The 21,227-nt window shown below is 42.4% G+C and overlaps 1 protein-coding gene across 1 annotated transcript in view; it reads left to right on the forward strand.

Annotated features, from left to right (window-relative positions):
- Positions 1 to 19,921, forward strand: part of LOC145356805 (lysine-specific demethylase 9-like) — a 79,420-nt gene extending 59,499 nt beyond the window's left edge. The window contains exons 3-8 of the mRNA XM_080209694.1: positions 4,350 to 4,487; positions 6,826 to 6,968; positions 7,055 to 7,222; positions 8,346 to 8,454; positions 9,954 to 10,323; positions 18,146 to 19,921. Coding sequence (XP_080065820.1) covers positions 4,350 to 4,487; positions 6,826 to 6,968; positions 7,055 to 7,222; positions 8,346 to 8,454; positions 9,954 to 10,322 — 927 coding nt within the window. The 3' untranslated portion in view covers position 10,323; positions 18,146 to 19,921. The remainder of the gene's footprint in view (positions 1 to 4,349; positions 4,488 to 6,825; positions 6,969 to 7,054; positions 7,223 to 8,345; positions 8,455 to 9,953; positions 10,324 to 18,145) is intronic.
- The last annotated feature ends 1,306 nt before the right edge of the window (positions 19,922 to 21,227 follow it).

Here is a 21,227-nt window from a genome sequence, read left to right on the forward strand (position 1 = left end):
CTTGGGAATGATCTGGATACGTATACAGCACCAGCTGGTGGAGACAGGGGACATAGCAGAGCAGGTTCCTTACTCTGATGCAATTCTCAACGGAGTCCTCAATCATTCACTCAGCTTTTGCTGTGAGCAGCGAAGCTATGGCCTTTCTTGAATATTGTTTGCCAGAGACTTTCTGCAGGCTTGTCAGTGGAGGTTTTAGGTATTCAGACCTCTGGTTCATCACAACTCCCTCCAAAGGAGATATTTGATAACTGAAAAAGCAGCAGGAAGTCCTTCAGCCAAGAATTCTTGCTGAGATGTGCGGAGCCCAAAGCAGGTAGGTTTACTTGAAATACATTAGAGTCGCTATGCACAAAGGGCATGGAATTAAGGGAGCAACATTAGAAAAACAAGAAAGCTCAAAGGAAGTTTAATTTTTTTGAAAAGACTTCTGCAACTTTAGATTTTGTCTGAGGGAATGAGATTCCACACTTATAAAATTATTTTTATCAAGGCCTTGGGGGTAATTTGGCAACAATTTTTACTTCCTGAACCACTAAAAACCACTAATTACACCAGTCCTAGGCTTTTCATGTGGTTTTAATACAAGACTAGTGGGTAATTACCCCAAATTCACACCAATATAGTGATTTTGCGCAGATTCCAATGGAGCCTGTAAAGCATACTGTTAAAAGAAATGTCCTGATTTTTGCTTTTCATTGCCCATGCCCATAAGACAGAGGTTGCTACAGTCATTAAGATAAAAGCAAATTACTGTGGAATCTGAAACAAAAACAGAAAATGATGGAAAATCTCAGCAGGTCTGACAGCATCTGTGGAGAGAGAACAGAGCTAGTGAAGATTCATCCAGATGCAAAACGTTGGTTCTGTTCTCTTTCCACATTTGCTGTCAGATCAGCTGAGATTTTCCAGCATTTTCTTGTTTTGCTACAACCAGTATCCTGTTGTGTAGTAATGATGACTGTTGACAACTCACTATAATTAGGGTAGCAAAATATGTATTTTTCTTATGACTTTGTCAAGGGCTGACACCTTTATCTTGCCCATTTATTGACAAATCACATAACAACCGACTCAAGAACAGCTTCTTCCCTGCTGCCGTCAGACGTTTGAATGGACTTACCTCGCACTAAGTTGATCTTTCTCTACGCCCTAGCTATGACTGTAACACATTCTGCAGTCTATCATTTCCTTCTTTCTGAACATAGAACATTACAGCGCAGAACAGGCCCTTCGGCCCACGATGTTGCGCCGACCAGTCTTTTTAAAAAAAAACACTGACCCACTAATCTAAACCAATCCCTTTTCGTCCATAAACCTATCCATAGATCTCTTAAACGCCCCCAAACTAGGCGCATTTACAACCGCAGCAGGCAGGGCATTCCAATCCCTCACCACCCTCTGGGTAAAGAACCTACCCCTGACATCCGTCCTATTATATAATTATATAATATATAACAGTATACTTTGTCTGTATAGCGCGCAAGAAACAATACTTTTCACTGGGGCGGCAGTGTAGCACAATGGTTAGCACTGTTGCTTCACAGCTCCAAGGACCTGGGTTCAGTTCCCAGCGTGGGTCACTATCTGTGTGGAGCTTGCACGTTCTTCTCGTGTCCACGTGGCTTTCCTCTGGCTGCTCCGGTTTCCTCCCACAGTCCAAAGATGTGAGGGTTAGGTTGATTGGCCATGCTAAAATTGCCGTTAGTGTCCTGAAATGCATAGGTTAGAGGGATTAGTGGGTAAAATATATAGAGATATAGGGGTAGGGCTGGGTGGGATTGTGGTCAGTGCAGACTCGATGGGCCAAATGGCCTCCTTCTGTACTGTAGGGTTTCTATGATTCTATACTAACACATAGAGTCATAGAGGTTAACAGTATGGCAACAGGCACTTGGCCCAACTTGTCTGTGGTGCCCTTTTTTAAACTCCTAAGCTAGTCCCAATTGCCCACATTTGGCCCATATCCTTCTATACCCATCGTACCTTTTTAAAAGACAAAATTGTATCTGACTGTACTTACTAACTCTTGCAGCTTGTTCCAGACACCACCCTCAGTGTGAAAAATCACCCCTCTGGACACTTTTGTGTATCTTCCGTCTCACTTTAAACCTATGCCCTCTAATTTTAGACTCCCCTTTTTTTTTGGGAAAATATATTAACTATACACGTGACAATAATAAATCAAATCAAAAAATCATTTTTGGTATGCTATTCTGAGGGAAGCAGCAAGCATGATTAAAGCAGAGACAAAGAGTGAGGCAACTACAAGGAAAAATTCGATGGAGTGAAAAGTAAGAATTTGTGGGATTTGAGGCTAGAGCGGTTTCTTGAGAAAGGATTTTTTTCTAGCTGTTGGGGCTGGCCAGATGTGTCTCAGTTCTGCAGAGCAGCGCATAATTGAGTGTGTCATTGCCAGTCCATGCTGGGAATGCCTGTAGGTGTGAGGAAAACTGGTCGAGTCCAATAGTTTGAAACATGAAATATTTGAAGGTTTTATTTATTTCTGGATGTGGGCCTCACTGGCTATGCCAGCATTTATTGTCCACCTTTAATTGGCCTTGAGAAGGTGGTGCTGAGCTACCATCTTGAACTGCAGTCCATATGGTGTAGGTACACCTACAGTGCAGCTAGGGAGGAAGTTGATGATTTTGGCAGGCGACAGTGAAGGATCGGCGATTTATTTCCAAGTCAGGTTGCTGAGTGACTTAAAGGGGAACTTACGGCGGTGTTTATAACATTTCTAACCTGGCAAAGCTTGGCATAATAAAACCCACGAGAGAGGCACATTTTTCTTGATTAGTTTCTGAAGTATTGAAGCAGTTTAGCTTTGCACCAAAACTGTAGTTCCAGTCTCAATCCTGCTTGAATCTGGAATAAAGTGTCACCTGATTTCCAAAGGAAGCTGTGTTGGTAATCTCTGGAGAAGGCAGGCTCACTCACCCTCCAATTCGGAATTAGTCCAGGATTTGGCTCCCAGGTAGTGCCCAGTCTCTCAGTTTCTGCTTTTCTCCAATACTAATCTTGTGCTGTGTTTTGGCAAGCAGCCAGCCATTTAAACTTTGGGATTGAATCCCTTTCAGTTTAATTTAGTTCCAATTTAAGGTAATTGGCAAAGGAAATTTGAAAAGAGAATTGTTTTTACACGGTGAGTTATGACCGAAATGCACTGTTTGAAAGGGCATTGGAAACAGGTTAAATAATAACTTTGAAAAGGAAACTTGGTAAATACTTAAAGGGGGGAAAGAAGTTGTAGGGCTATGGAGAAAGTTCATGGGAGTGTGACTCATTGGATAGCTCTTTCTAAGAGTCAACATAGGCGCAGTAGGCCTAATGGTGACCTGCTGTGCTGAATGATTCTTTGATTATTTTCTATACCTCAGATTCCACAATTCCTCACCAAAATTCCTTAATTTATTATAAGGCCAGAGTAATGTCAAACCTGATTCCGAATTGGCGATACAGGTAACGCAGCGTGCTTGAATTGGAAACCATACCGTCACTGAGATTTCAATTAAGTGTGTGAGTGAGTGTGTATGACTTTTGTGTACTCTGATTATATATTACTGTGCAGTTATAGATTGTGTCTGTTTGAACACAGGCTGTGACTTCAGAGAGATCAGAGTCAGAGAGATTCCTGAGCTGGGAAGCATGAGGGCACTGATGAGAACACAGTGGATTCAGCATCACGTGCTCCTTGCATGGTGTGGGCCTCCAAGAGATTTTTCAGTTATACATTGGTGGTGTGCCTAGTTACAACACTAACTAGCGTTCCTGATGGCAATCCTCTGTTTAATACTCGACAGAAGTAGCAGAAAAATTAGTTCAGTTCACACGTGCAGTCTCCACTCTGAGCAGTTTTATTGTTGCCACAAGCCTCTGATGCTGTCAGTACAGGGAATTAATTTGAGAGAGAAAGCAATCTAATTTATCAACGTGAAATCAACATGAAGGTAATTGAGAAAGAAAGTGGAAGAAAAACAGGATTGTTTTAAAAATTAGAACAGCAAATTGTGATCTGGAGCAGCCTGAAAAGATGATGGAAGCAGATTCAGTAGAATTTCAAAGTTGAATTGGGTTTATGTACTTGAAAAGGGAAAAAAAATGGCAATACAGCAGGGAAAAGGAAAGAGCAAGGCAAAGTGGGGATAATTGGGCAGCTGTTTTAAGTAGCTGATACAAGCATGGATCGTGTAGCCTCCTGGGCTGTTTGATCCTGAGAAATGGGTAATTAGGATTGCTTATCTGGATTGACTGTTGGGAGAATGTCTATTTAAAATGCGGTTTTTGCTTGTGGACAATCACTGCCTACTCCTAGGAATTGTTAACGGAACTCTCTTCTTGGACAGGTTTCACGGACTTACTGTTGTGGCACGTACAGAGCTGGTCCAATGAGACAGATCAGCTTGGTGGGAGCAGTGGATGAAGAGGTTGGAGATTATTTCCCTGAATTTCTTGACATGTTGGAAGACTCTCCATTTTTAAAAGTAAGTGCGCAGACTTGGATCGGTCAGTGGCCAAGGGTTCACGCAATGTTTGTTCAAATTGTGAAGCAGGATGCTGTTGTGTCCCGATGTTGTTTGTGGAACACTCAGTTTGGACACTTTTGCCTGAGAGTCCAAACGTTGTGAGGCCAATTCCCACTCCTGAGACATCAGCCCATAATCCAGGCTGATGTTCCTGGTGTAGTACAGAATGAGTGCTGCCCTGTCAGTACTGTCTTTCAGGCAAGATTCTACAGAGGCCATCTCTATACCATCAAGAGGCTGTGAAAAAATAAAAATCCTATTGCATTATTTCAGTGATTTAGGAAGGGATCTGGCACAGATGATTTGGTGTGATGGACAGTAATGGAACAACAAAAGGCTTTCAAGGAAGAGACAATTCAGATACAAACAGTGCCTTCCTTTGAAGGGAATAAGTACAGAGCATCCAAAGCTGATGTTCCCTAGATAACACAGGAAATAAAAGTTTAAAATATAGTTGTAAAAGGAGGCTTATGACAAATGTCAGAAGCAAGATTCCTGCAATAACCAGGATGATTATGGAAGTACTGGTGGAAATTGAGAAGGTTTGTACAGGCAGTAGAGATGTCATGACACAATATTGGCAAATAACAAATTAACACGATAGAGATGTATAAGATTGGGGGGCATAGATACGATGGATACAAAGGCAGGATTTCCATTAGTAGAGGGGTCAGTAACTGGGGGATGTACATTTAAGATGAGATGTAGAAGATTAAGAGGGAAGTTAAGGAGAAACTTTTTCACCTAGACAGGTGCGGGGGTGATCTGGAACACTCTGCTGGCTGAGTCAGAAGCTCTTGTGATATTTAAGTATTTAGATATTCACGTGCAGTGTCATAACCTCTAGGGTTATGGGTCAAGCACTAGAAAATGAGATTAGTGCAAGTCAGCTGTTGACTGGCATGGACAGGATTGGCCGAATGACCACCTACTAATCTATGAAACCCTGAAATGTTTATATTGTACAAGAGATTTGCAAAGTAAAAAAGTGAGATCTACGAAGGACTCAAAGGGTAATCTCCATGTAGAGGCAGTGACATGAATATTAACTGAGTGATTTGTCCAGTCTTCAAAAAGCAAGCAGATGATATGAAGATTATATGGACAGGGTACTAATAGGTAGAGAAGTCTGCTAAAATGATGAGCATTACTGAAAATTGCTCGGTCAGCTGGTCTAGATGGAATACACCCAAGGCTGCTGGAAGAAGCAAAGGTAGAAATCACCAGAGGCATTGGTCAGAATTTTCAAGCCCTCAGGGATGCATTTGACGAAGTGCCAAACAGGGACTCAATATCAAAGCCCATAAAATTAAATAGCGACAGTATAGATACAAAGTTGGCTCCGTGGAAGGAAGCTAAGAGTGATGGTGGGTAGATGTGTTCACAGTGAGGGTGTCATGGTGGGTAGATGTGCTCACAGTGAGGGGGTGATGGCGTGCTGTGATTTTGGGAAGTGTGAAGTGGTACACTTTGCCTTGAATATACATAGTTACTGAACATTCGCAACACTTTGCGGGAGGAAATTCCAAAGATTCACAACCCTTTGAGTGAAGAAATTAGTCCTAATCTCAGTCCTAAATGATGGCTCCTTCTCCTGAGATTGTGCACACATTTAAGAGATTCTCCAGCCCTGGGCATCTACCCATCACACCCACTCAGTCTTATATCCCAATGAGATAATCTCTCATTCTTCAAAACTCCAGAAAGTACGGGCCCATTTTACTCCGTTTCTCCTCATCCCAGGGATCAATCTAATGAAACCTCCATTGCACCAAGCAAAGTATATCCTTCGTTCCTTGGATACAGTGGTTAAAAACTACATGTAGTAGACAACTATTGCAGCAAGAGTTCCTTACTCTTGTACCCTAACTGCTTTGCAATAAACACCAACATACCATTTGATTCTGAATTGCTAGTTGTACCTGCATATTAAATTTCTGTTGCTGTGAAGCCAGGAAGAGATTAAAAACTTCATTGAGTTCTCATCATCGGGAATGTACTGCCTGAATGGAAGGTCAAAGCAGCTTCACTCGCAACTTTCAAAAGGGAATTACAGCACAGACCATTCAGCCCAACTGGTCCGTGCTTGTGCTCATGTTCCCCACAAAGTTAGTGAAGTTGCATGGTTATTGAGAGAGTGCAGAGGAGGGGTGGGGCTAATTGGCTAGCTCCTCCAGAGAACTGACTTGCATACGATGGGCCAAAGGGTTTTCTCTGCTTTACCATTCTCTGAAATCAAGTTTTATTGGCGATTCCAAATTGTTTGGAGTAATTTTTGCTGTCTCCCTTTACTCAGATGACATTGCCATGGGGCACCCTGTCCAGCCTTCAACTGCACTGCCGGTCGCAGAGTGATGATGGCCCCATAATGTGGGTGAGGCCTGGCGAGCAGATGATCCCGACTGCAGACATGCCAAAGTCCCCCTTCAAGAGACGACGGTAGGAAGCGCCTTGAGATGTATCTACATTGAGAGGCATTGGAATAAGTGATAAACTCAACCATGACCATTCTCATTCTTGTGTAGGTCGATGAATGAAATCAAGAATCTCCAGTATCTACCTCGGGCCAGCGAGCCTCGTGAAATACTCTTTGAAGACAGGACACGAGCCCATGCAGACCATGTGGGTCAAGGCTTCGACTGGAAGAGCACAGCAGCAGTCGGTGTGCTGAAGGCAGTCCAGTACGGAGAGTGGTGAGGAAATTGTAATGCGCATGTATGACTGACGTGACATCCACACGTATTTATACAAGTGTTCACCAGCTTCCCTTAGACTCTGATTCAAGAACAGCTTCTTTTCTGCTGCTATCAAACTTTTGAAAGGCACCATCACACATTAAGCTGGTCTTTCTCTTCACCCTAACAGTAACTGCTATATTACATTTTGCACCCTATCCTTTCTTTCTCCCCTATATACACAATGTATGGTATGTTTTGTTTGTGTAGCGCAAAAGAAATGATACTTTTCACTGTATCCTAATGCATGTGACAAAAAATCAATTTGATTCTATTCATCTCCAACCAACCCCCATCCACTTAATCAGACCAGCCCCAGTGATCTGTATTCTTGTCATCTCAGTCCACGTCAAATCTGTCTGATCATTTCCAACTACCCTCCACTCATCCTCCTTCCAACTTCCACCGCTACTACTGTCCATTCATTCTTGCTGCTGCCCCCTCTGGCACCGTGACACTCTGAGGAAACTCTTGTAGAATTATCTGACACTAATTTTTCTTGGTGTCAGTGTTGTATTCTTAAATGCTTATTTATTATGCTTTTTCTTAGTCCACTCCCTCCATGCACCGCAGCACAGTGGTTATCACTGCTGCCTCACAGCGCCAGGGACCTGGGTTCAATTCCTGGCTTGGGTCACTGTCTGTGTAGAGTTTGCACATTCTCCCCATGTCTCTGTGGGTTTCCTCTGGGTGCTTCAGTTTCCAAAAATTTGCAAGTTAGTCCAAAGATGTACAGGTCAGGTGGATTGGCCATGCTGAATTGTCCCTTAGTGTCCAGGTGGCTCACTAGGATAAATGCATAGGGTTATGGGGATAGGGCCTGGGTGGACTTATGGTCAGTGCAGACCCAATGGGCTGAATGGCCTCCTTCTGCACCATGATTCTCTTCCCAGTTGATCGTTTGCCCTGAAAGTAAACTTTTTATTGAATAGTGTTTCTAATGCGAGGCAAACAAGTTCTCTCTTGTCTCTCAAGATCTAAAGAGAGTCTTCAGCCAATTTGACCTGGTCATCACCTCAAGATTGGAATTTTGCTCAAATTCTACTGAACAAACTTTTTATTTCTGTTGCCTTTTTGACAGGAGTGACCAGCTTCGGGTAACCAAAGACGTGATCTGTTTTCATGCAGAAGATTTCACTGATGTTGTACAGAGATTACAGTTGGATCTACATGAACCGCCGGTGTCTCAGGTATTGTGTTCACTCCTTCCAGGGGTTTAGAATTAGTTTACGTGTAGAGTTGCATAATTGTTTTGGGTGTGGAGATTCTTCATGAATTGGAACCAGGTTGAGTTTGCTGTGATGATTCTCATAACTGTGCTTCTGTATTCAGTAGAGTCATGACAGAGTGACATGGCGACACAGTTGTTAGCACTGCTGCCTATCAGCGCCAGTCCTGGCTTGGGTCACCGTCTGTGTGGAGTTTGCATGTTCTCCCCGTATCTGCATGGGTTTTCTCTGGGTGCTCCAGTTTCCTCCCACAATCCAAAGACGTGCAGGTTAGGTTGATTGACCATGCTAAATTGACCCTAGCATGGTAAATATGTGGGGTTACAGGAATCCTGAATGGGATTGCAGTCAGTGCAGACTTGGTGGACCTAAGGTCGTCCTCCTGCACTGTAGGGGTTCCATCTTGTATGTAAGAGATTCTTGAGAGTCTTGCACAAGACCGCAGACATGCTATTTTTCTGCTGCTTGGATTGTTTTTGCTAACTTTCTTGTTCATGGGATGTGGGCATTGCTGGTTGGGCCCAGAATTTATTGCCCATCCCTAAGTGCCCTCCATTTCAGAGGGCATTTGAGAGTCAACCACATTGTTGTGGATCTGAAGTCACATTTAGGCCAGACTGGGCAAGGATGGCAGATCTCCTTCCCTACAAGGCATTAGTGAACCAGATGTGTTTTTGTGATAATCGACAATGGTTTTATGGTCATCAGTAGACTTGTAATTCCAAATTTGTATTGAATTTAAATTTCACCATCTGTCTTGGTGGGATTTAGCCTGGGTCTCCAGAACATTACCCTGCATTTGTGGATTACCAGTCCAGTGACAATACCACTAGGCCACTGCCTCCCTGCTGTGACCAGATATCTCTTGGATTGGCGTACATTGATGAAATAGGATACTTATTTATGGTACTGAGTGGGGGAACAAATTTTTTTTTGCCACAGGCACTGAGATGCCGAATTTTCCATGCCCATGAACTCACTGTGGGAAGCTTAGACAGGTATTGAAATGCGCAAGTATGTTTTTACAGATGCATTGAATATTCCTGCAATGCCATCCCATTTCCAGCTCAGAAAACAACTGAAATTGTGGAGTCTCATCTGCAGTGCCTGGGTAAATTGTTAGGATTTTTAAAATAACTTAATTATTTGTCTCTTTTCTGTCTTAATCCTGTCAGTCTTGCCCTCATTCATTATTCCTCAATTTCTTTCTCTATCTTAAATCTTATTGATTGAGTTGATTGTTGTCCTGTCATTCACTAAGATCCCTGACCCCATTGCCTTTACTGTGCCTTCAGCAACTTACAACAGCAAAAAATTGTCAAGCTGTAGATTGTGGGCCAAAATCTAATTTAGCAGGGCATATCACTAGTTGCCTAATCCAACAGATCCTGTGCCAGTACCATTTATCGTAAGGGTAAAATGCCAGGTTAATTTTAATATTCCCATTTCTCTTTTCACAGTGTGTGCAATGGGTGGATGAAGCGAAACTCAACCAATTGCGGCGAGAGGGCATCCGCTACTCGAGGATTCAACTCTCGGACAACGACATATACTTTATTCCTCGAAATGTCATACATCAGTTTAAAACTGTGTCTGCCGTCTGCAGCCTAGCCTGGCACATACGCCTGAAGAGATACCACCAGGAGGAGCCAGAACCACAACCAAACACTGACTCTGACCTTGCTTCTGAAGGGATTAAGACAGAAACTGATGCGAGTTGTTCAGGTGACACAGTAATAGAACCTGAGGTCGAGGTCCAGGCCCAGCTGCCAGTAATACAGGAAGATCACAGTCATCACCCCCAAGATCAGCACGATTTTCCACAATGACGTGTGTACATACTCGACTTTTTAAATAAATATTTTTTCTTTCTTTTTAAACAGGGATGTGAAGTTTTAGTTTTATAAGTTGGCCGGGATTCAAATTTTAGTGAAGAAATCGTGCCGTTCTTAAAGTGTGCTTCTTGCATTGCAGTGATGTTTTAAAGCACTTGGCAAGTGAATGCTGCTCCTGTTTACACAGATATTCGATTCGCTCGTGGGTAGGAATTGGGCTTTTTTTTAACCTAACCCTTTAGCTGAAACCTAATGGCCATGCTGATCCTACAGTCAGAAAAACGGCTGCATAAATTCGCAGGAGTGCAACCAGCTGTCAATGAAAGGGATCGATTCCTTTCATCTCTTTATATACTATGTAAAATGAAGAATGCCACACTGCTTACTGCCTTTGCACATTCTAATTGCTTTGAGTTATAACCAGAGAATTCACAAGTTGTTTGGAAAGCTCCAGGATATCTGCTGAGCTCTACACAGTAATTGCTTGCCCATTTTTCCTTCAGGAAGGAAACTTGTCATCCTCACCCTGTCTGGTCCCGTTTACGAGAATCCAGTCCCATGTCAAAGTTGTTAATTCTCAACAACCCACTGAATTAATCTAGCATGCCACTCAGTTGCACACAGCTAAGGTAAGCCATGTTGGCCTAGTCAGCGCATTCCACATCCTGAGAATAAATAACATTTAAAAATACAAAAAAAATAACTAAACGATGGATGTTGCTGCTCGGAGGTTAGAAACATAAAAGTATAGAAAATAGGAGCAGGAGTAGGCCATTCGGCCTACTCTCCATACCCTTTAGCCGTAAGGGCCACATCCAACTCCCTCTTGAACTTATCTAATGAACTGACCCTGACAGCTTCCTGTGATAGAAAATTCCACAGGTTCACAACGCTGAGTGAAGAAGTTCTGCCTCATCTCAGTCCTGAATGGCTTACCCCTTATTCTTAGGCTGTGATCCCTAGTTCTCGACTTCCCCAACAGCGGGAACATTCTTCCTGCATCTAGCCTGTCCAATCTAATCAGGATTTTGTTTCTGAGATTCCACCACCACCTTCGTTCTTCTAAATTCCAGTGAGTACAAGCGCGATCCAGTCTCTCTTCATATGACAGTCCTGCCGTTCCAGCAATCAATCTGATGAACCTTCACTGGACTCCCTCAATAGCAAGAATGTCCTTTCTCAGACTAGGAGACCAAAACTGCACCCAGTACTCAAGATGTGACCTCACCAAGGTCCTGAGGTTATTGTTTTGTAATTATCCTATAGGATCTGCCCCAACAGAAGCTATTTGCCAAAAGGTTATAAAGAGTACAGCGCAGAAAGGGGAACATTGTCCCAGTTGCTCTGCCAGTTTTTAATACTCCCCATGAGATTCCTCCCACTCTTAACTATCTGTTCCAACCTTTACTCCAAATATAAATTATTCCTTTCTGCCTAAATTATGTGTCAGGTTTTTCCATAAATTTGTTGTTGGTCTCTGCTTTACCACTCCATGTGGCAGTGACTTCCACATTTAATCACTGTGTGAAGAAATTCCTCCTAAATCCTTTGGTTGCAATCTCATTGTTTATCATATATTTATGTCCTCTTGTTTTGGACTGTCCCTCAAGTTGGAACAGTTTCTCCACCTCTTTAGCAAATCCCCACTTCATTTTTAAAGCACCTGTCAGGTCTTCACCAGGGAAAGGAACCCGTACGCTTACTCAATCTTTCCTAAGTGTCACTATAAACCCATTTTTTTTCTCTTGATTAGACTTTCATGCAGCCACAATGTAAGATGGTGGGAAAAGACCGGCTTCTCCATCGAATCTGCCTGACTAAGCCCTGGAGCCCTAACCATCATTACTTCCAACACCCACCAGCAGTCTTCCCTGTCAGGGAGCAGATTTAAAAACAAAAACCACAGTTAGTTTGGTGGAGGAGGCAGGTGGTGGGTGGAGCACCCACCACCCCTTTGTACAGTCTAAACACGTCAGGGAGAAGACATTCTATATTGTTTAGATGACTTATTCCACCTATTTTTTGTCTACTGTGATCTCTGCTCTGTAAGAAGTCTCACAACACCAGGTTAAAGTCCAACAGGTTTATTTGGTAGCAAACGCCACTAGCTTTCGGGGCTTTTTCCCTTTTGTCAAGTGAATGAGGAGTTTGCTACCAAATAAACCTGTTGACTTTAACCTCGTGTTGTGAGACTTCTTACTGTGTTTACCCCTGACCAGCGCTGGCATCTCCACATCATGTCTGCTCCAGCCAGGAATAAGTACAACTCTCTTTTGGAAGTATCCAGTGAAATGACAATGCCCAAGCTGTCTTGTGCTGTAGATTCATGATCCTCTGCAAATCAAGAACCTGCTCACATAAAACCTGACACTTATCTTGTATACCATTAAAATGCCCGCCTCCCCAGTCCTTTTAATCTACCATAGCCAATTGTTATGAATTTAAGCTATTCCTTCATTCTTTAAACAGTCAAGTCTCTCCCAGTGTGTGTTTTAAGCTTGTCCAGGCAACACAAGTGTTTTAGATGGTTTCAAGTACTGTAAATGAAGAAGGAATGGGAGTAGGCCATTCAGCCCCTCAAGTCTGCTCTGCCATTTAGTAAGATTGTGGCTGATCTGATGACTTCAAATTATATCTGACTATCCCGATAACCTATCACTCTCTTGCTTACCAAGCATCCATCCACTTCTGCCTTTAAAATATTCAAAGACTCTGCTTCCACCATCTGTTGGAAGAGTTCCAAACACTCCGTGGCCCTTTTTAAAAACAAGATTGCCTCATCTCAGTTTTAAATGGGAAACCCTGTATTTGTAATCAGTGACCCCTGGTTATAGCTCCTTCCACAAGGGGAAATATCCTCTCCATGCCCACCCTGTTAAATATCCCTCAGGATCTTGTATCTTTCAATCAATTCACCTCTTGCTCTACTAAACTCCAGTGGATACAAGCCTATCCTGTCCAACTTTTCTTCATAAGACAATCTGTGCATTCCAGATATTAGCCCGATAAACTCTGCATTGCTAAACTGGCAGTGTTAGCTAACCCGAGTTCCAGGATGGCACGGCAGCACAGTGGTTAGAACTACTGCCTCATGGCGCCAGGAATCCGGGTTCAATTTCCAGTTTGGGTCACTGTGCAGAGTCTGCATGTTCTCCCTGTGTCTGTGTGGGTTCCCTCCAGTTGCTCCAGTTTCCTCCTGCAGTCCGAAAGACATGCTGGTTAGATGTATTGGCCATGCTAAATTCTCCCTCAGTATACCCGAACAGGCACCTGAGTGTGGTGACTAAGGGATTTTCACAGTAATTTCATTGCAGTGTTAATGTAAGCCTACTTGTGTCACTAATAAAATAAATAAACGTTCACCTCTGTTTTAGGTGCTGTATGGGATAAAGTCTATCACTTGTCTCTCAATCCCTACCCATTGGAAATGAATCATTTGATGTTCTGCCAAGTTTCTGCAGTAAGATCAGCTGGGAAAGAGGCATTTTTGTTGGCAGTTTCTCTAGCCCTCTGTTTGAACATGCTGGTTAGGACTGAAATATGACCTTGCTATTTTTTAATTAACCCCCGTGTAAATTTCTCCCTTCCTAGCTGTGTTTAGTAACCCATTATTTAACCAGCTTGCGGTCGAGAGCTTTGCTGAAGGAAAAAATGTTTAAAACTGTTTGGGGGAGTGCTGTTCAGGGGTCTTGCTGGATCAATGAATTAAGTGGGCAGAATGGCCTCCATCTTGTATGTGATTCTCTTAACAGTCTACCATAGTGGTAAAAATCTTAATATTCTGTGTGAACCACAGAATTGTATAGCGCAGAAAAGGCCCTTTGGCCTGTCGAGTCTGCACCGACATGCAAAGAACACCTGACCTCCCTCCCGTCTGATCCCATTTATCAACATTTGGCCCATAGCCTGGAGATGGAGAAAAATGCAGTGAATCAGCACTTCAGCAAATAGAAACCTGTGTCCATTCGATGCTTGAATACTGTTTCAATACTCTGGGGAGGACACATTCTCAAATTTTCTCATTCATGAGTCGGGTATCCTATGAGCGATCTCCCAAAACCAACTTCCGCTCTCGATCAATCTCTTTCTCAATTTTCTTCTTTCACCAGTGCTGCTATTTTCAGTTTCTCCCAACTTCCCCCCCTCTGTAATTACACCATGCTGTGCCTTTCTCCTCCTCGTATCTTATTGTGTTGAAACAGAGACACAGTGCGCTATCTTTGGAACTGGTGAGGCTAATGTTAGGAAGTATTTCATCACACCAAAAAGATAGTGGATATCTAGAACTCTCTCTCCCCACACAAAGCTGTTTGAGGCAAGGCATCAGTTGAAAGCTTCAATTTTTTTTTAATTTTAAGCAAGGATTACAGCACCAAGGAGGATAATTGGAGCTAAGATTCAGATCTAATGAAACAAAAGAGCAGCCTTGGGGATTGAATGAAGATTTCTTATTCCAATATTTTTATCTCCTTTTCCAACTTACTCTTCCTAGGATCCCAGAACATAGGAACCATGAGCCAGAAAGAAAAGACTTCTTGGATTGATAAGATGATGGAGTGGTTGACTAGTCACGGTGATCAGTCTCTATAAATTAGTCTACAGCAGGCTCAGATATATGAGGAAAGTACCCCAGGTGCTGGAGAGCTTTGGGAACTTTACAGCTGCCCATTGCTGATTTATGTTGTCATCTCTCTGCCCACCATAAGCATTGGCCATTTCTCCTTATGTTTCTTAAATCATAATAATAGACCATTTGCTGAATAAATGCAGCTTGAACCAGTTGCTGCAAGGTCAAGTGGGAGGCACCATAATATCAATTGGTGTTGCCCACTGCCAAATTTCTTACATCCTTTTTATGTATCAATTTAATATTGTGCAGAAAATAGCCGAAGGAGCACAGGGAAGCTGGTAATGAAAGCTGTGCTAGACTCAAGTGTGAAGTGTTTTAGCTTCCTTCCAGTGAGCATCAAACTCTCACTAACCTGATCCACTGCCTGCTGCCACTGGCTCACTTCAACTAAAAGGGGTGGCCACCTCGGAAATTGACTTTAAAAAAAACTGACCTCGTGCCCACTCAAAATTCTGAGGGATTAAATGAGATTAAATCAGGAGAAGCTGTTTCCACCTGCTGGAGGGTTGGGTCATGGATTTAAGGTAATTGACAAAAGACCCAGAGGGAAGATGAAAAAGAATTAAAGTTATCTTCACATGGTGAGCTGTTATGATCTGGAATGTGCTGCCAGAGAAGCTGGTGGAAACAAATATAAAAACTTTCAAAATGGAATTGGATAAATACTTGATGGGGAATAATTTCTGGTTCTGTGCTCAAGTTTATAAAGTTCATTTATTTATTAGTCACAAATATGGTTTACATTAACACTGCAATGAAGTTACTGTGAAATTCCCCTAATTGTGGGTATTAAGGAAATCAGCTGATATGGGGAAAGGTTTGAAAAGTGAAGTTGAGATGGAAGATCTTATTGAATGATGTAGCAGGGTCAAGAAACCATCTGACTTGCTCCTGTTCCTATTTCTTATGAAACAGCAAGGATGTGTGACTAATTGGATAGCTTAGCACAAGATGGGCTGAATGGCCTTTTTGGCTGTACAATTCTAATGAATTACAATTCTTATATCTGATTCCATTTCCGAAGTACTCCATTGGTTGTAAAGCACTTTGAGAATCTGGGAGTCATGCAAAATGCCTTGTAAATCAAGTCTTCCTTTTCTTGTTTCTTTACAAGGTTTTCTTTTCAACCTCCTCTCAATTGCTGCTCTTGATCCCCATGTCACTGCGTACCATCAGGAATATTAACCTCTCAGAGCGATTGCATTGGAATCAAGTGCTGTCTTAAAATGGCAAATACCCAGGGAAAGTAGCTCAATGTACAATATACACAAAGGTGCTTTTGATTTCAGTAATGTGCTTGATGTGAATTCAGTTGGAAGCAGCACTCTCCAGCAATGACTTTAAGCCCTCATAGCTGCATTACAGCTTATGTAGAAAGCAGAGCTAGAAATCTTCAGACTGACTCCCCAGCTGGTGAAATTACAACTGGAGGAAGAAGCTTGTGTAACTTTTGGCCTGATGCTGGAGAATGGCTGCTTAAACATGGGCTAGTATTCCCTTGAGATTAGAACGTTAAAGGTGATTTAATTGAAATACTTAAAATAAAAACTGTTATTTAGGGTAGAAAGCAAGAAACTGGTTCCTCCGGTGGGCAATCCAGTACAAAGGGATACGATCTTAATTAAAATTGAACCATTCAAGAGTGAAATCAGGAAGTGCTTTATCAGTAGAAACCTGAAGCTGTCTTCCCACAAAAGCAAAGTTTTTTTAAAGTTTATTTATTAATGTCACAAGTAAGGCTTACATTAACACTACAATAAAGTTACTGTGAAATTCCCCTAGGTGCCACACTCTGGCGCCTCTTCCGGTCAATGCACCTAACCAGCACATCTTTCAGAGTGTGAGAGGAAACTGGAGTATCAGGAGGAAATCCCCGCAGAGACGGGGAAAATGTGCAGACTCCACACAGACAGTGACCCAAGGCGGGAATCCTGGCGCGGTGGGGCAGCAATGCTAACCACTGTGCCACCATGCAACCCGTATATAATATTTTAAGCAACTGTAGATGCTGGGAATCAGTTGACATTTAAGACTGAGATCAATAGATTTTTGCTGAGTAAAAATATCATGGGTTTTGGGCTAAAGTTGGGTATGAACTGAAGTTTAGCTTTTGTTTCATTGAATGGCAGAACAAGCTTGAGGGGCTGAATGGCCCTTTGTTCCACTGACAGCTGTTTGGCAGTAAAGGTAATTATACTGCTGGGAGAAGTTTATAAGATTGGGGCGTCTAAAAAATCTTGCAGCATGTTAAAGAATTAGAAAACAATTTCAATTTAAGTAGTACCTTTCACAGTGCCAGTATATCCTAAATACTTAACCAATTAATCATCCTTTAAATTTAGTTTTATGACGTGAAGAGCTGTTAATAAAATGTTGCTTTAAATAGCCTGCAGGTGGAAACCTTCCAGCTCCTTTGAAGTTGTGAAACCTGGTGTCAAAATAAATGGATCAATTCTGCACCAGGAATCCAATTGGCCCACCCTTGCTCATTCACTTCGGCTCAACATTTCAGTATTCTGTCTTCTTATGGTGCCTTTATATTCAATGAAACCCTTACAAGTCCCATCAGCTCCCCCAAGCACAATTCTTGAGCAGTCTGTTCAAACCAACGCTGCTGAGGCCGGTCTTCAGTGGATCACTTGTCACACTTGGCTTGCAAGTGGGCTGAAACTGCATATCCTTTAAGCGTTGAAAATAGAAGCATGAGTAGGCCCTTTGAGTCTGCTCTGCAGGGCGAGGAGTAGGTTAGTCAGCCCCTCATGTTTGTTCCACTGTATGAGAAAAGACCCCCTAACATCAGGGCCTGCTGTACACCTTTTGTCTCGTCCCTGTCTGCCAATTTTTAGGCTTTATATGTTGCTTTGGCTGCTGCCTGAATCACCTATAAATTTGACCTGTTTCTACATTCCAAGTGGTCAAACGCAGTTGGAAACAGCGGGTGGCCGATTCCCTGGGGAACCACACTCCGCATCCGCTTTCCTCAGCATTGCTCCCCTGATGAGCAAACTATTGGCATCTTGCAAATAATTCTTCATCTGACCCCGTTCAATGAATCACTGATCCCATTGCAGCAAAACGGCCAATTAGTTTTTGTAGACCTAAATGAGAGCTGAGCAGATGGCAAAATCTGATTTTAAAACCTGATGAATTTAATCTAACAATCAAATGATGTAATCTGTGTAAACAGGGCTCCCGCGCAATGACCACTTGCCAACATGATGGACAGCCTTTATACTGAAGAATTATTTCGTCCTCTGGACACATAGGGAGGTAGGAATTCCACAGCCTCGTTCTCCAATTTTTAACGAGAGGAACTGTATACATTGTCTTGTCCCGAAGATGATTTTTAATGCTTAAATTTGGTTATTCAGAGTAAAAATTGCTTCCCAGGCACTTGTATTTTCTATTCACTTTACTGTATTTGTAATTTTTTATCCATTTATAATCGTAAGTTGTTTTAAAACGAAAGTATGGCTCCTTTATGATATTGTAATATCGTTAGCTTGCAGGAGAATTCCTTCAGGTTTATCTTAATTTACCAATAGTCAGCATTATTGAAATGCTTCTGTGTATCTAGCAGTAATTTATGAAGACATCTACTTTATTTTTGAACATTTCTATCAGTGTAGCAGAGTTAATGCCCGGAAGGGTTTTGTATTTTTGTATTTCTGTTGAGTATATTTACATTAATGTAAACTTTTCAGCCAGTCTGCATGTGTTATTGACATCATTGATTTATAAATCTTCAGAATACTGTGACACACTGTCGCACTGCAAGTGTGCTTGTCTGTTCTTGGAGGGCGTCAATGCACTGTCAAGCTGCAAGTGTGCCTGTCTCTTCTTGGGGTCACTACACTGTCATTATTGTATGTACATCTTCCATTGTCTGGATCCAAGAAAGCTCAACAATGTCACGTTATGTGTGGGGCTTCCTATTTCAGTGAGGGAGATAGTTCGTTGTGGGTCACCTGTCCGTTTTGCACTCTACCCGTTGAGTTGAATCCACTACTGTCAAGATGAAGGTCCCACACCCAAAGTGGAATGGTCTTTGTAAGTGTGCTCTTTCTGGGCTGTGAGAATATTACCTAAATGACCAGGCATGAAGGGCTCACTTGCAGGTGACCAGATTATGTTTGAGAACCTGTTGCGTATTGAATATTCACAGTCAGGACTGCAGGAATGTCAAAGTCACTGGATATCATTAGCAATTTGGACCAACAGGGTTCATTGACTCGCTGAAACACAAAGATCATAAGAGTGCTCTGGGTGTGTCATTGGTCTGCTGATCTCAGCTAGGCTGATGGTAGCAATATTCCAATTGGCTTCAGAACCCATGGGATAGGTTGGGGAATAAATCTCTCAGGACTCCTTACCCAGTGCCATCTGCTGGAAAGTGTACTCTCCACGGTCAACTCCACGGAAGACTTGTATCTCACCCACCCTGTACGAATAGAAATGAAAAGCGTCTGTGCTCCATGCGAGCCAATCGACCTCGGACAGCTGCTTGTTGTTACCTCACTTTGTGGACGGACAACCACTTGTACTGACGATGCAAAGTACTGCTCAAAACACACACAACTCTGTGCAAAGCCAGTGATCCATTGAGAAAACTATTCATGAGAAGCTTACCTGCAAATAAGATTTCAAAATGGCATTTGCTTGGGAAGTAAGCTTTGCTTTGCTTGGCCTTAGTTCTATTGCAAACCCTATAAATTCTTGTCTCAGTGAAGGGTGTAATAAAGTTTTAATGACAGAGTGTGAGCAGATGGTACATTTTTAAGATAAATAAACCTCTACGTGATATTAACTCGTTGCTCAGTGAATTTCTTTAGCTCACCTATATGAAGCATGTTTTAACCTTTTAAAATGTTGCTTTGTAAGATTTTAAATTTGAGCGGGCAGATGGAATACATAGAACATTTCTTTGAAGTATTTTTTTAAATAAAGTGGAAAAAGTGCTGAAGTTGTCCTTTTTCTTGTGATTTTTCAAACATGCTGGAGCAGCATTTTACAAAGAATTGCATAGCATTTGCAGCAGGCCATTTGGCCCAACTGATCCATGCTGGTTTCAAGAAATCACATGAGACTCCTCCAATCCCTCTTTACCTGAAAGCAAAATACTGGAAAATCTCAACTGATCTGGCAGCATCGGTAAAGAGAGAAACAGAGTTAACGTTCCGAGACCGTTATGACACTTCTTGGGAACTGACCCTCAGTCTAGCCACCCTAGTTTCTAATAAATTCCCTATTGGAATTACATCTTCTATTTATGGACCAGGTTTTAGATTGTTTGAACTTGTGGAACATCTGTATGTGTGTTTGGGTGTCGGTGCATGCACTTCATGATTGGTTTTATACCAGCTGTGAGGCAAGCCTGGTTAAATGTCCTGTTGGTGATTTGATAAACTGCATAGGCAGTGCAGGATATTGAGCATGTATTCCAATAAGACCGTAAGACATAGGAGCAGAATTAGGCCACTCAGCCCATCAAATCTGCTCTGCCATTCAATTATGACTGATTTTTTTCCTCATCCCCATTCTCCTGCCTTTTCCTCATAACCTCTGATCCCCTTATTAATCAAGAGCCTATCTATCTCTGATTTAAAGACACTCAATGACCCGGCCTCCACAGCCTTCTGTGGCAAAAAGTTCCACAGATTCACCACTTTGGAACACTCTGCCATAGAAGGCTGTAGAGGCCAGGTCATTGAATGTCTTTAAGACAGAGATTCTTGATTAATAAGGGGATCAGGGGTTAAGGGGAAAAGGTAGGAGAATAGGGATGAGGAAAAAAAATCAGTCATGATTGAATGGCAGAGCAGACTCGAGGGGCCGAGTGGCTTAATTCTGCTCCTTGGCCGCCTTTGACAAAGGGTCATGTGGACCTGAAACAGCTCTTTTCTCTCCTTACAGATGCTGTCACCCATAAATAGATTGCCAAGTGATCGACATATTTCTCTTCCCATCCCTTCTCTCTCTCTCTCTGTGTCTCTCTCTCCCTCTCTGTCTCCCCATTCCCCTTCCTCCCTGCCCATACCCCTCTCTCTGTAAGGAGAAAAGAACTGAAGATTTGAGTCCAAATGAGCCTTTGTCAAAGCTTTTCTCTCCTCATAGATGCTGCCAGACCTGCTGAGAGTTTCCAATGTTTTATCTTTTGGTTTCTGATTCCAGCATCTGCAATAATTTGCTTTAATCCCCTCTGTCTTCCTTTCTCTTCTCTCTCCGTTCCCCTTTCTCCCTTACCATCCCCCCCCCCCAATCTTCCCACT

The sequence above is a fragment of the Carcharhinus amblyrhynchos genome, chromosome 22 (genome assembly GCF_965287045.1).
Source record: "Carcharhinus amblyrhynchos chromosome 22, sCarAmb.v2.hapA, whole genome shotgun sequence".
Taxonomy (NCBI): Eukaryota; Metazoa; Chordata; class Chondrichthyes; order Carcharhiniformes; family Carcharhinidae; genus Carcharhinus; species Carcharhinus amblyrhynchos.